Genomic DNA, 14,816 nt, shown 5'->3' on the forward strand with positions numbered 1-14,816 from the left:
TAATATTTTATAGTTTCTTATTATTATTTGATTTATCTTGAGCTATAAAGAGAACAAAACTTAGATCACAACCCACTTATCGCCAAGATTATAATCACACTTAAAGATCACAACTATTCAAATCACACTCACAATCTTGAAGAACCCAACGTAAAAGAAAGCCTTTAACACGAGCCTCATACGAACTGTAGCATGAACATAGACACCATTGATATTAACAAGCACTGGGATCGACTCAAACATTGTCTACTGAAACCGTGTAAAGAAGTACTAAAGTAGTAAGGAGAAAAGAGGATGGATGAATAATGAGATACTCAATATAAGGGAGCAACAGAGACAATGCCAAAACAAAGAGAATAATAAATATAGAGGGATTAACCACAAGATCAGGACGATGATAAAACAGGCAAAAGAAAACTACTTAGAATAGAAATGCAAAGGTATTGAGGACCTTCAAAAAAGTTAAGAAAGTGGCAGGACTACGAAAAGAAAGTCTCACTGGTACATTAGGAGCTGAAATAAAGGTAAATGGAGTGTCAATCAACAACATTAGATGAACCGATGATACTGTGATCTTCGCCGAAAATATTGAAGATATTCAGAGACTGGTGATCAAAATAGAGGAGCATTTGAAAAGAATATGGTCTAAAAATGAACGTCAAGAAGACAAAAATTAACAAAACATGTCTTTATATGTTGTCGCCTTAGATCATATCAATAGTAATCCCCTTAGGCCTAATTACCTCACGCATAAGTCTCATATGTTTTCCAATTAATTTTATTCTGAGCATGTTACTCGGGGTGATTCTTATGAGTATCTATCTATACAGCCCTTGCTGTCCAATTTTGGACAATAGGCCTCCTCTTCCTTCTTCCACGTCTCTCTATTGTAGGCAGTTTGTATCCACTTCGGGCCTGCGTGTTTCTTCAAGTCATCTGACCATCGCATTTGTGCCGTTCCTCTTTTTTGTTTGTAACTATATGGTCTCCAGTGTATAATCATCTCATTCCATCTGTCGTCTTTTTGTCTTATGGTATGTCCAGCAAACTTCCACTTAAGTTTTGCTATCTGCGTTAATACATCGGTCACTTTTGTTTTGGTTGCGGATCCAAGTATTTCTTTTCTTGTCTGATAGCCTGATGTTCAGCATTTGCCTTTCCATGGCTCTTTGTGTTTGATATTTTTTCTGTTTTCCTTTGTAAACGTCCAAGTTTGAGAACCGTAATTGAGAACAGGAAGTATACATTGGTTGAAAACTCTTGTTTTTAAATATTGGGGGTATTTTCTATTTTTTAGTATATAAGAAAGTTTTCCGAAAGATACCCAAGCCAATCGTATCCTTCTCTTTATTTCTCCGGTCTGATTTTCTTTATTTAATTTAATTCATTATCATCATTATCATCACTGGCTCGACAACCCTTTTTGGGTCTTGGCCTGTTCCAGGATTCTTCTCCACTCTGATCTGTTTCGTGCTTTTTTTCTCCAGTTTTTTATTTTTAAGGTTGTTATATCATTTTCTATTTGTTCTAAGTATCTCAGTTTCGGTCTTCCTCTTGTTCTTTTTCCTACTGGCATCTGTTTGAATATTTTGTTTGGTATTTCGCCTTCTTCCATTCTTTCTACATGTCCTATCCAACGCAGCCGTCCTATTTTAATGAATGTTATAATATCCGGATCCTGGTATATTTTGTATAGTTCAGAGTTGTATCGTCTTCGCCATATTTCGTTTTCTTTTGTGCCCTTATATATGTGTCGCAAGATTTTTCTTTCGAAGGTGGCTAACAACGTTTCCTCTCTTTTAGTGAGTGTCCAGGTTTCTGAGCCATATGTGAGTACCGGTCTTATTAGGGTTTTATATATTTGGCATTTTGTCTTTCTTGCGACGTTATCTGATCTTAGGTGTCTAATTAAGCCATGGTAACATTTATTTGCAATAAATATTCGCCTCTTCACTTCCTCCGTAACGTTATTATCAGACGTGACTAGGGATCCCAAGTATATAAAGTTTTTTACCCCCTCTATGTTGTATTCTCCTATTGTTATATTTTGTGGCTGCCTTATTTCTGCGTTTTTACTTACCTGCATATATTTTGTTTTGGTCTGATTGATTTTAAGACCACTATTTTGTGCAGCTCGTTCTATTTGGTTGTATGCCTCTATCATTTCTCTTCTTGATCTTGCGATTATGTCAACATCATCTGCAAATGCTAGTATTTGCACGCTTTTATTTTTTTATTTAATTTAATTAGTTACCCCAAATATACATATTCTTTTACTTGTTCTATAGTTGTTTGTGCAATTGTAATTATTAATTCTTCTGGTTGGTTGGTCATAATTTTCGTTTTATTATAATTCATTTGTAGACCTATTTTTGTTGATTCGCTATTTAATTCATCCATTATATTTTGCAATTCTTATGAGTATATCAATATTTTATGTGAGCTACTATGTCATTATCACTATAGGTAACTAATACTAATACTACTTCATTAGAATACATTAGTGCTGACTCGAATGCGAAAATTGGTAAAGGAAAAAGCGGTGAATTAATTGGTGATTTTGATCTAGGGAAGAGAAATGAAAGGGCGAAAGATTTAAACTATTGGTAGAGGAAGAAGAATGTGTAATAGTAAATACGTTCTTCAAACTACCACCAAGACGTTTGTATACTTGGGTCTCTCCACAAGATCAACCAGGAAACATAATAAGGAATCAAATTCATACATAATGGTGAACAAGAGATTCCATAATGGATACCTATCAGTTAAAAGTTATCCAGGTGCTGACGTATCGTCAGATCATATTCCTAGGATATGTAGAGTATGCGAAGAAAAAATCAGCCGTACACAGTTTGGTTTTCGGAGTGCAATGGGTACGAGAGAGCTTCTCTTTAGCATACAAAACGCAAGTGCTATTTCAACGATGTAGAGATGTGAATTGCGATATTTATGCATGCTTCATTGATTACCATAAAGCATTTGATACAGTAAAGCACGCAAGCTGATGGAGATATTAACAAATATTGGAATAAACGCCTGTGATCTAAGAATTATTAGCAATTTTTACTGGAATTAAACATCGTGTATCCGTACAGAGGCAAGAGAATCCGATAATATCAAAATCAAACGTGGGGTCCGACGGAGATGTATACTATTACCCTTGCTGTTTAACATATACTTTGAGAAAATCTTTCAAGAAGCTGTAGAAGATGTTGAAGCTGGAATTCGAATTAACGGAGAATGTATCAATAACATCAAATACGCGGATGACACGGTAATATTCGCTGACAGTTATGAGGAGTTATTGAATAGAATCATAGAAGTGAGTCAGAGATATGGACTTTCACTGAACATTAAGAAAACAAAATAATGTATGATGATCTCTAAGAAGGAACAGCAAATTGAAAGAATCAGTGTAAATGGTCAACCAATAGAAAGAGTAAAAACATACATCTACCTTGGTACGAACGTCAATAAAAACTGGGACCATTCCCTAGAAATAAAATTTAGGATAGAGAAAGTAAGATCTGCATTTACTGATAAATGCCACGATTTATTAGTACCCCTTAAAATTAGGTTACTACGATGTTATATATTTCCTATACTGTTGTACGGAGTTAAGACGTGGACTCTCACAGACGCTGCCTGTAAGAAAATTGAGGCTTTCGAAGTATCGCTTTATCGTAGAATTCTGAAAATATCCTATACCGACCACGTTACTAGCCAGGACGTTTTATTAAGAATGCAAAAAGAAAAAGAATTGTTAACCACAATAAAAACAGTCAAAATTGAATACCTAGGTCACATCATGAGGAACAGCGAAAGACATGGGTTGCTGTAATTAATTCTTCAAGGAAAAGTAGAAGGAAAACGAGGAACAGGAAGGAGAAGAATTTCCTGGCTGAAAAATCTACGTACGTGGTTTAACACAACAACCCCAAAATATTTTCAGAGCCTCAGTTTGCAAAATACAGGTTGCCATGATCGTCGCCAACATTCGATATGGATAGGCACTACAAGAAGAAGAAGATCGCTAAGAACAGAAAAAGTTTCTATAATCAAATAGATTCAATACATGCGAACTACTGAGAATATAATTACCTATCTCAGAGACCAATAAACCTCATAGGAATAATAACTTAAGGATGAGTCTTATCATCATCATAATTATTATCATAATTGGCTAGACAATCTAGTGAATTTTAGTCAGCTTGAAAAGAAATTGCCACTCTCGTCGATTCCTAGCAACTTTTCTTCAACTTCTGACTCTTAGAATCTTAAGGTCTTCTTTCACATCATCAATCCATCTGTATCAACATATATTTGGTTTCTTCCTCGTTTTAACAAGTCCTAGTTTCCTTCCTCGCCGCATTCGTAAACTTTGTAGCAGGTACGTGCGTATGTATCTCATACTTCTACCCGCTATAACGATATCATCAGCGAGTGCGAGAATTTGTGTCGGTATTTTAAAAATGATTCCATCCAATTTAATATTTATCTTCCTGACTGCCTTTTCCATTAAAGAAAAGGCACGCTAGCGCGTCTCGCTGTCTAAAGGTGGGTACACATATGCGAGCCGAACTGTTTGCGAACTGCTCGTGAGCTGTTCGCGAAGAGTTCGTTGAAAATATGTTTATGTTCAGGCTATCCAATACCCTAAGCATCTAATAACAAACCGAGAATTAATTTACTTCGTTAATCTAAACATTTCGGTATTTTGTTTAGATTATCTGTGATTAATTTCTCTAATTACTTTTAAATAAGCCGCGCTTGTTCAGCAATTTTGTTTAACCGAATGATCTCATCGCACACTTAGCAGAAACAATTTATAGACACAATTTATAGTTCTGCGAACATTCTTTGTGTTCGTCTCAAAAACCGACAGGCGGTGGTTCCTGACGAGCAACGAACTAACAGCTCGCAAGCGGTTCGTCCCGTCGTACAAATTAACGAATATAGCGTTCACAAACGGTTCGCGAACAGTTCTGCTCGCATATGTGTACCCGCCTTTAGACCATTATTAATATTAAAGAACGTAAAGTTTTCTCCTTGAATAATTCTATTGCACGAGCTTACGTTTTGCATTGTTACCTTTGTCAATTTAACTAACTTAGGTGGGATCCTAAAGTCTATCATCACTATCATATAGAGCATGTTATATATAAAATATATATCCTTAATTAATAAAACAATTTAAGAATACTTTAATAAAGTACATAGTTGTTATCAAATTTTATTATGGCAATTAGAAACTAGAGCACACATTGTATAAAATCCGTGTCGCTTATAAAAACACATTCGTCGCATCAAAGCACGATCTTGCAAGCTCGGCATTTTATTGTCAACAATAATAATTGTGGCTTATTTCCATTAAAATAGTAATTACTTTAATATAGAGGTCAGAGGTAAGCATGAATAGAATAACACTATCATTCTCGGAAAAGATTATCTCGAAATATCTCGGCATTGATAGTAAATTTACATAGAATGCACACTTTAAAACCCAATATCATTTGTTACTAATATATAACTGATTCATAATTAAATATTCTGTGCTGGTTTGTTGCATAATATAGAGTGTTTAATATAGAGGTCAGAGGTAAGCATGAATAGAATAACACTATCATTCTCGGAAAAGATTATCTCGAAATATCTCGGCATTGATAGTAAATTTACATAGAATGCACACTTTAAAACCCAATATCAATTGTTACTAATATATAACTGATTCATAATTAAATATTCTGTGCTGGTTTGTTGAACCAAAAGAAACGATCAAAAGACAATAGTAGAGTTGCAGAAAGTGCAAAGACTGTCTTGCAAAAGAATCAGCGAAGTGAAATCCTGCTTCACTGTTGCCTTAGAGGTAATTGAGATTGCAATTCCTACCAGAATTTTAAATGAATAGGAAGGTCAAGTTTAATTATTTTAAAGGTATGTTAAGACATTTTGTAGATATACTGATTTATTTGTTTTGCGATAAAGTTATTGTAAAAAACTCTTACCATCTAATTCATCAGCAATGTGTTGCATTAGAGCGTCGTAAAACTGTAATACTTTTTCCCTATATTTGGGATCTTTTCGTCTAGCTAGGATCTTCTCCATTTCAGTTATAGGAGGCACCATCTCTACAAATTTTTCTCCTATTCTCTGATCAAATGAACTGTAACATAATTATACTTTTAAAATCGTATTAAACAAATTACTCTGACTACAAATGTAATCATGATTATATTGGGAATTTTAGAATTGTATTGATTACCAAAAACAAAAATATTGAACTTACCAAAAACATTTGTTATTATTAATAATATAAATTTTATGAAATAACTGTTTAAGTTCAATATTCCACAAAATAATAATTCTAATTTAAATAGATTAGACCAGTGTGGCCCAACTTCAGGCACGCGGGCCGCTTGCGGCCCGAGGCTCGTTAAACTGCGGCCCCCGCAAACACATTTCAAAAATAATGCCATTGATATCTTTTACCTCTTCCAACCCTGTCTAACTCTCCGTAATCTTAAGAAAGTAGTTAACCTTGAACCCCCACTCCCAATGAGCGGGCAGTTAGCTTCGGTCAGCTGCATGTGTGATGTTGAATTAACAGTGGCGAATAAATTGAATGTTAAATTCAGAATGAGTAGTGCCAAAAAACGCAACATTTTCGAAGCGAATCGTACGTTCCAAGGAAAATGGGAAAATCAATATTGTTTCATCGAATTAAAAGGCAAACCTCAGTGCATTATTTGTTGTCAATTACTCGCGGTATCAAAAGAATACAATATTAGTAGGCATTATGAAACTCTGCACAAAACAAAATACGACAAATATCAAGGTGAAGCTCGCAATACTCTTATAAAAGAACTTAAAGCTAAATTGAATAAACAAAAATCTCTATTTACAAAACCGATAGCTGTTCAAACATCAAGCTTAGCAGCATCATATGAAGTATGTTTAGAGCTTCTTCTTCTTCAAGTGCCCTGTCCGTTGCGAACGTTGGCTATTAACATGGCAATTCTGATCTTATTTGCGGCGCTTCTGAATAGTTCGACCGATGTGAGCCCGAACCACTTCCTCAGATTTTGGAGCCACGAGTGTCTTCTCCTGCCTGGCCCTCGCTTACTGTCTATTTTTCCCTGGACAATCAATTGCAGTAGACGGTACTTATCGTGTCTCAATATGTGGCCTAGATATTCAAGCTTTCTTTGTTTAATTGTATTCACGATTTCTTTCTCCTTTCCGATTCTTTGGATTACCTCTATGTTGGTGACATGTTCGGTCCAGGATATACGAAGAATGCGTCGGTACACCCACATTTCGAATGCTTCTAGTTTTCTCGTGAGCGTCTCCGTCAGCGTCCAGGCCTCCACACCATACAGTAAGATCGGAAAAATGTAGCATTTAACTAGTCGTAGTTTTAGGGGAAGAGACAAATCCCTGCTTATGAGGAGCTTTTTCATATTGCTAAATGCTGCTCTAGCTCGTTCTATTCTCGCCTTAATTTCTGTGGCCTGTTCCCATTTTGCATTTACGTTGGTGCCAAGGTACACATAAGATTCTACATGGTCAATTAGTATGTTACTTATCCGTAACTGTCGAGCAGGCTGTTGCTTCCTGCTTATCAGCATCCACTTTGTCTTCTTGAAGTTGAGGCTCAGGCCGTATTCCTCACTAACTAAATAAACTCTTTCCATTACCTGCTGTAATTCGTCTATGGTACTGGCAAGGATCACCGTGTCGTCGGCATATCTTATATTGTTTGTTAACTCGCCGTTTATTTTTATGCCCTCATTTGCATTTTCCATTTTCCCGTTTAGAGCTTATCAAAAGTAAACAAGCATTTAGAGAGAGAAATGATGAAGCGGTGTGCAGTTAAAATGGCGCGATCCTTTGGAGATGAAAAGATGGCCAAAAATTTTGAATGTATTTCAGTTTCCTATCAAACTATATCTAGAAGAGTTGATGAGCTGAATACTCATGTATTTAAAAAAATTGTCGACACAGTTCGTGATTGTGTTTACTACTTAGCCCTGGACGAATCTGTTGATATTACTAACAAAAATCAGCTATTAATTTTTGTTAGATGCATCAGTGAAGATTTTTGTGTAACTAAGGAACTCAAACTGCACCACATGGAAGACGGGATCAAAGGTATAAATATATTTGAAGCAGTTAGTGACGTCGTGAAAAATATAGGCGGTTTTCAAAAGTGCTCTTGCGTTTACACCGACGGAGAAAAAGCAATGACGGGACGTATAACGGGATTGGCTGGACTTTTGCGGGAAAATGGGGTTAACTGTGTTATGTTTCATTGCATTATCCAACAAGGGACTCTCTGCGGAAAGATAATTAAAATCAACGATACTATGAAAACTGTAGTGCAGATAGTAAACAGCTTAAGAGGAGGAAACAGAGCTCAGCGACACCGAAAATGCATCTCTTTCTTGGAGGAATTAAATATTGAATATAAGGACGTCTCCCTACATTCAGAGATACGCTGGTTGAGTGCAGGTAAATGCCTTTCGGCAATGATAAAAATTTTGTTTCTTGAGATCTTACTGTTTTTTGAAACGGAAATTGTTATTAACACGGACATATTTATAATAAAGCTTAAGAACAAAACATTTCTTCATGAACTGGCATTTCTAACAGACATTACCTCTCACTTGAACACATTAAGCCTACAACTTCAGGGGAAAAATAAGACAGTATCACAGTTGGTTGGTCAAATTGAGACATTTCGCAAAAAAATGATCTTCTCGAGAACTGAATGAAAATAAACGACCTCACACATTTTCCTGCGTGTTTCGAAATAAATCAGGAAGAAACCATGGTCGATTTCTCGAGGTTTGTAAAAGTTCTTACAGAAATAAAAAGAGAATTCGATGAAAGGTTTTCGGAATTTGATGCACTAAAACTCGATCTTGGGCTTTTTAAAAATCCAATGGGAGTCAACATCCAGAACCAATCATCAGAATACCAATTAGAGCTGTGCGAACTACAGTCCGATTCGTTTTTTTAAGCAAAGAAATTTGAAGACATTAGTACCTTTTGGAAGTTAGTCTCCAAGGATCGTTTTCCTAAACTTCGTAACTTTGCGTTGAAACTATATTCAATGTTTGGTAGTACGTATATATGTGAAAGTACATTTTCTGCTTTGAAGCATATTAAATCTAAAATACGTAATCGCATAGAAAACGATTCTCTGGAAGCGTGTATTAGACTCACTACGACTAGCATAGATATAGATGTGCAAACATGAGTAGAGGATAAACCCTTGCCTCAAATATTCCATTGATTTTTTTATTTTATGTTAAATTTTAAACATAAGATGTAAATTGTTAACCATAATAAAATACTTGTAAATAATATTTCGTTTGTATATTATTTTTTAAAATAAACTTTTTTTGAACGAGTCGAGTTCTCTGGCCCTTCTTAATAATTTCAAATTTAATACGGCCCGCAACGTCTAAAAGGTTGGACCACACTGGATTAGTCAATCGTACGTCAGTGATACGGGAATACTTCAAATTGAAATGACAGTTCAACGTTTGGCAAAATTGTTTAAAGTGTTGCCGCTTTTTTAGAGTAAGATTTTTGTTTATGTTTTAATTTCTTATACAATTTAATCACAATATATTATATATTATTAAATTGTATTTACAAAAAGTTATTAAATTTAGCTTAATAGCTTTAAAAACTAATTATTGTTGTGTATAAGTTGATAAGCTTTAATTGATTATTTTGAACAAGAAATAGTGGCGGGACGTTTTTACTATTAATGCTCTATAAGAGGTAATTTTAACATTTAGAATACATAATTTTGTATAAAAATGATTTCTAATGTATTTTAGTGTGTTGCAGTAGTCTTAAAACTAAGTGTATCTGCTGTTAATAATATTTCTCAAGTTGTTTAAAAATAATGAACTTTTAAAACCAATTTTGAAAGTGGGATTATTTTATCTATTTTAAAAATTTAATTGACTATAGTCAGAATCCAGAAATCTAGGCAGTAATTCTTGGACGTAATAGTGATGGTTCATTGCTATTGTAGGTCTTCCAATGGCGTACGAAAAATATCATAAGAAATTACGACAAAGCTACTTGTATTAAATAAATATGTACCTATTTATAATTATGTTAATTTTGATATGATTATTGTTGACATTTGGGTTATTATATATATTAATATAATATACATGGTGTTTGGTAACGAATGGCCATAACTTAATCTTAGATTTCTGAGATTAAAATAGGCCGATTTAAAATAACTTACTTTAGTATGAAAGTTGATAATAACCAAAATAAAGGGGGTCAAAATTAAACTTTTATTTTTAAATATTTCGTGATAGGCATGGGATAACAACACGAAATTTGGTAAGCTGGAGTTTTTTGGGACGAGAAATCAAAATTCGCCACTAAAAATGATGAAGGACGCCACATACATCTTTCAGTGTAATACGTTCAATTTTTTTTATCTCCCACTCAACATACTTTTAGAATCAAAACTTCTGTTCTCTTAATAGTTTTACTTAGAAAAGATATACTACATCGCTGTACAACCCATTACTTTTTATTATTCTTTTATAAATTTGAATTAATTACAATAAATAATAATTTTAGTTTAGAAGGTAATAGTTACACCTCCCTAAAACCGCGATAGTCGGTGAAAGTCGCCTTCTCAGGTATTTAGTTGTTTTGCTATTGAAGTAAACAGTGGTGTGATGCCGATGAGTAAAATACTATTTTGCTGACGTCACGTTGCCCAGCAACCGTCGATTCTATTCGTGACGTCAGCAAAATAGTATTCTACTCATCGTGGCCCCACCGCAGGACATGACTCACATATGGAATAGATTATCTAAGCAGTGAACACTTATTTTACTGTTGTGAGTAATATGGAAAATGAAAGCAGTAAAAGTAAACGACGTCCAAATTTTTCGATGGGAGAAAAAACTATTATATTCAATGTGTATTGTGGACTCCGTGAAAGGAATAAAAGTATGTCGGTCAACGATGTAGTTACCCTGTGTAGTGATTTGATTAAAGTTTCGACGAGAAGTGTATACAGAATTGTAAACAATTTTAAACAAAGTGAAGGCAAATTGAATGATGGACCCCATTGAAACCAGAGGTAGAAAACGCATTCAGCTTGAAGATCATACCAAATATGCTATTCTGAGGAAATTCCATACTTTCTTTTTTCGGAACGAAATACCAACCTTAAAGAAAGTTGAAGTTGAAATAAATTCCAATAATTCAATACCCAAAATATCACGACGTGTTTTATGGCGAACATTAGAACAAATGAACATTAAATATATAAAAAGAAGCAGGAATAGTGTTCTTTTAGAAAAAGATGAAATTGTTTTGTGGCGGAGAAATTACTTACAAAAAATCCGAGAGTATCGTCGTGAAGGACGAAAAGTATACTATTTAGATGAAACTTGGCTAAATCAAGGACATACTGTCTCAAAGGTGTGGCAAGATTTGGAAATTAAAAGTCGTCGACAAGCCTTCATTGAAGAGCTTTCATTAGGATTAAAAAGACCAGTGGGTAAAGGACGGAGGCTCATAATAACACATATAGGCAGCGATTCGGGTTTTTTGGACAACGGCTTGTTACTATTCAAATCCAAGAAAACCAACGATTACCATGAGGAAATGGACGCTCAAAGATTCAAAGGTTGGTTTTCAAATATTCTACCAAGCCTTGAAGCAAATTCTGTCGTTGTTATGGACAATGCGCCATACCACAGTCGACGGTTGGAGCCATCACCAACGACTGTCTGGCAAAAAGGTGAAATAATCAACTGGCTCTCTCAAAAAAATATACCATTCAATGACAACATGTTGAAAGTACAATTATTAAATCTCGCGAGGATACATATACCCGTTTTCAAGAAATATGCAGTCGATGAAATGGTTCGTGCAAACAACATAATTGTACATCGTCTCCCTCCTTATCATTGTGAGCTGAACCCTATCGAGCTTATATGGGCTCAAATAAAGAACCAAGTGGCAAGGGAAAACTTGAGTTTTAAAATGGAGGAGGTGAAGTGCTTGTTAGCTACTGCCATACAAAATGTCACACCTGAGTCTTGGAAAAATTGTATAAGACACACTATAAAAGAAGAAGATAGAATGTGGGACGTAGACACAAGAGTGGGCATTTCGGTTGAACCATTAATTATCAATGTAAATAATAGTGATCGCGATAGCTCTTCATCAGCCGACGAGTCGTCTTCATACGATGATTAATATTTTAACTTCCTGTGGAGGTCGAACCATTTTATTAAGATTACTTTCGTATGTAAGTAAGTTTGATTTGTTAACCTAGTTTTCAAACTAAAATACATTTGGTACCAATATACTTTGCTCTTAAAAAAAATGAATACTTCTTATATAGGATTAGGTATATTCGATTCGATTTATTTTATTTAATTACAATATATGTGTGTGAGTGTTTATATGTTCACTAAAAGTAAAAGTTCACTTCATGTAATCGGCAAGTTCAGAATTGGATTTTCATAATTATGTAAATTAGTCTATTTAAAATATAAGTAATTCCAATGAAAAGAAACCTTTCATTGAAATAACAGCAGGGTAAATCTCTCTACCTGCCTTTTTGATAATTAATTTTTGTAACAAACAAAAAATGTCATTAAAAAAAATTATAGTTTGTCATTAAATGTCATAGAAAGTTTTTTTGTCTCGTATGTTTTGTTCAAAATTATGGAATTTGAAAGTAAGTGTTATTTTGTGATAAGAAGTATACACTTCAAAGTTAAATATACGTCTTATATCATATTATATTAAGAATAATTTTTAAAAGTCACTGCAACAGTGTGAACGATACGCTACTGAATGCTAAGCTAGCAAGTCAATGAGCAATTTATCTCTTTCTATATTATGACAACGTTGATCTACTATTCCTTTCTACCGGTCCTAGAATTCGATGTTGTCATGTATGACTTTTACAAAGAATATTATCGTACTTTAGATGTTTTCTATATATAAGTATTGTATATAAATATAATATTATACATAAATATTGATGTTACTAAATACATTTTATTATATACTTTAACAAATACAAAACGATCATTAATATGATAATTTTGCTGCATGTCAATGATTAATTGATAAATTGCTAGAATATCTATCATTACAAACTGGCAACGATGTTGTTGGTTTATCGCATTCACAGTTCGGAGAATTTACTGCCTACAAATTTGATTCTCAAGTATAGTGTATTTTATATGTATATATATATATATATATATATATATATATATATATATATATATATATATATATATATATGAAAAATTCTATCACTGTTAATTTTTTCGTCGCATAAATTAACAGTTTTGCGACGAAAAAATCTACTTTTTTAGAGGGTTTTTTGAGAATAACTCGAAAAATATAGATTTAATCAAAACAACTGTGGATATGGAAATTGTATCTTTTAGAAACACAAACAAAATCTTTTTTTATAATTTTTCTACGACCAATACAAACCGAGATACGGCATATTAAAGGTTAGCTTTTTCGTCAAATATACAATTTGAAATATTCAAAGCTAAATAACGAAAATACTTTTTTCGAGAAAAACTTACAAAATCCTTTTTCAAGTATACAATTAGACCTTAAAAAAGTTTCTAGCATAAAAATTGAGCGTCTTCTAATCAAAATAAGGTCGGTACCTACTTTTTTCGAAGAAAAAAATCAGTGAAAACAATCCTCTAACTACCCTCCTATTTAAAAATGATCTTCACTCTTCTATAATTCTTTTTATATATGTATTATCAATACACCTAAGAAGTTTGACGTATTTAAAAGGCCTAATTTTAGAAAAATTGGAGTTTAAAAATTGATTTTTTGCAATTTTGTACCATTTTCTTCAAAATATCTCCGAAAATACTGGAGATACGACAAAAATTATAAAGTACTAAATTGTAGCTTTTTTAATAACTAAATATTTCCTTGTACAAAGATTTTCTTTACAGTGAATATTTAGCAAGGTGTAGCTGTTAGTTCACAACCTCTATTTACGAGTAAAGACCCCCTTATTCGAGCCCTTTAAACTCACCCCACTTAAAAACTAAGAGATCTTATGGAATTTAATTTACATAGTCTTATAGCGCTTCAAAAAATCCCACAAAATCATTTTTGAAAAAAATTTTTTATCACCAAAAGTGAAGGAGCTATATAAAACGAATTTTTTGGGTTAAACTGCAATCAAACTTGTTCTGGGTGCTCGGGAGAAGATTTCAACAATAGTCCACCAATTATAGAAGAAGACGAAGATAACATCGATTTCGATGAAGATGACTAAAAACTATTTGTATTTGTATTTGTAAACTCGTATTTTTGTGTAAATAAATGTTTTTGTACATAATTCTACTTTTTCGTGGGTGATTTTTAAGGGTTGAATATTATTATATTTTATCCTAATGCATAAAACAATCATTATTTAACTAATAAAAACCAAATGTTGACCATATTAAAGTTTAAAATGTTGTTTTATATTTGTTTACTATTAGGGATAGTTTTCACCCTTAAAAAACCAAAAGCGTACAACGGCTCAATAAAGAAAATGAACTATAGGGTGAAATGAGCTAATCCCAAATTTTCGTACAAATCGATTCTGGATGAAAAAATTGCGAGGTTTTGCCATTAGCAAAAAAAATTGTTGACATGTCGAAATCTTAAATAAGTATATATTACGTAGACATGAGACTTTTCAATTTTTGAGACAAAATTTTCAATTATAGAGTAAATCTACAATCGTAATTTGATCACATATTTTA

The 14,816-nt window shown here is 33.4% G+C and overlaps 1 protein-coding gene across 1 annotated transcript in view; it reads right to left on the minus strand.

Annotated features, from left to right (window-relative positions):
* Nucleotides 1-14,816, minus strand: part of LOC140447530 (uncharacterized) — a 90,201-nt gene that overhangs the window by 59,349 nt on the left and 16,036 nt on the right. The window contains exon 4 of the mRNA XM_072540229.1: nucleotides 6,006-6,163. Within this exon, the coding sequence (XP_072396330.1) occupies nucleotides 6,006-6,163 (158 nt within the window). The remainder of the gene's footprint in view (nucleotides 1-6,005; nucleotides 6,164-14,816) is intronic.

Source organism: Diabrotica undecimpunctata, chromosome 8 (assembly GCF_040954645.1).
Source record: "Diabrotica undecimpunctata isolate CICGRU chromosome 8, icDiaUnde3, whole genome shotgun sequence".
Classification (NCBI taxonomy): Eukaryota; Metazoa; Arthropoda; class Insecta; order Coleoptera; family Chrysomelidae; genus Diabrotica; species Diabrotica undecimpunctata.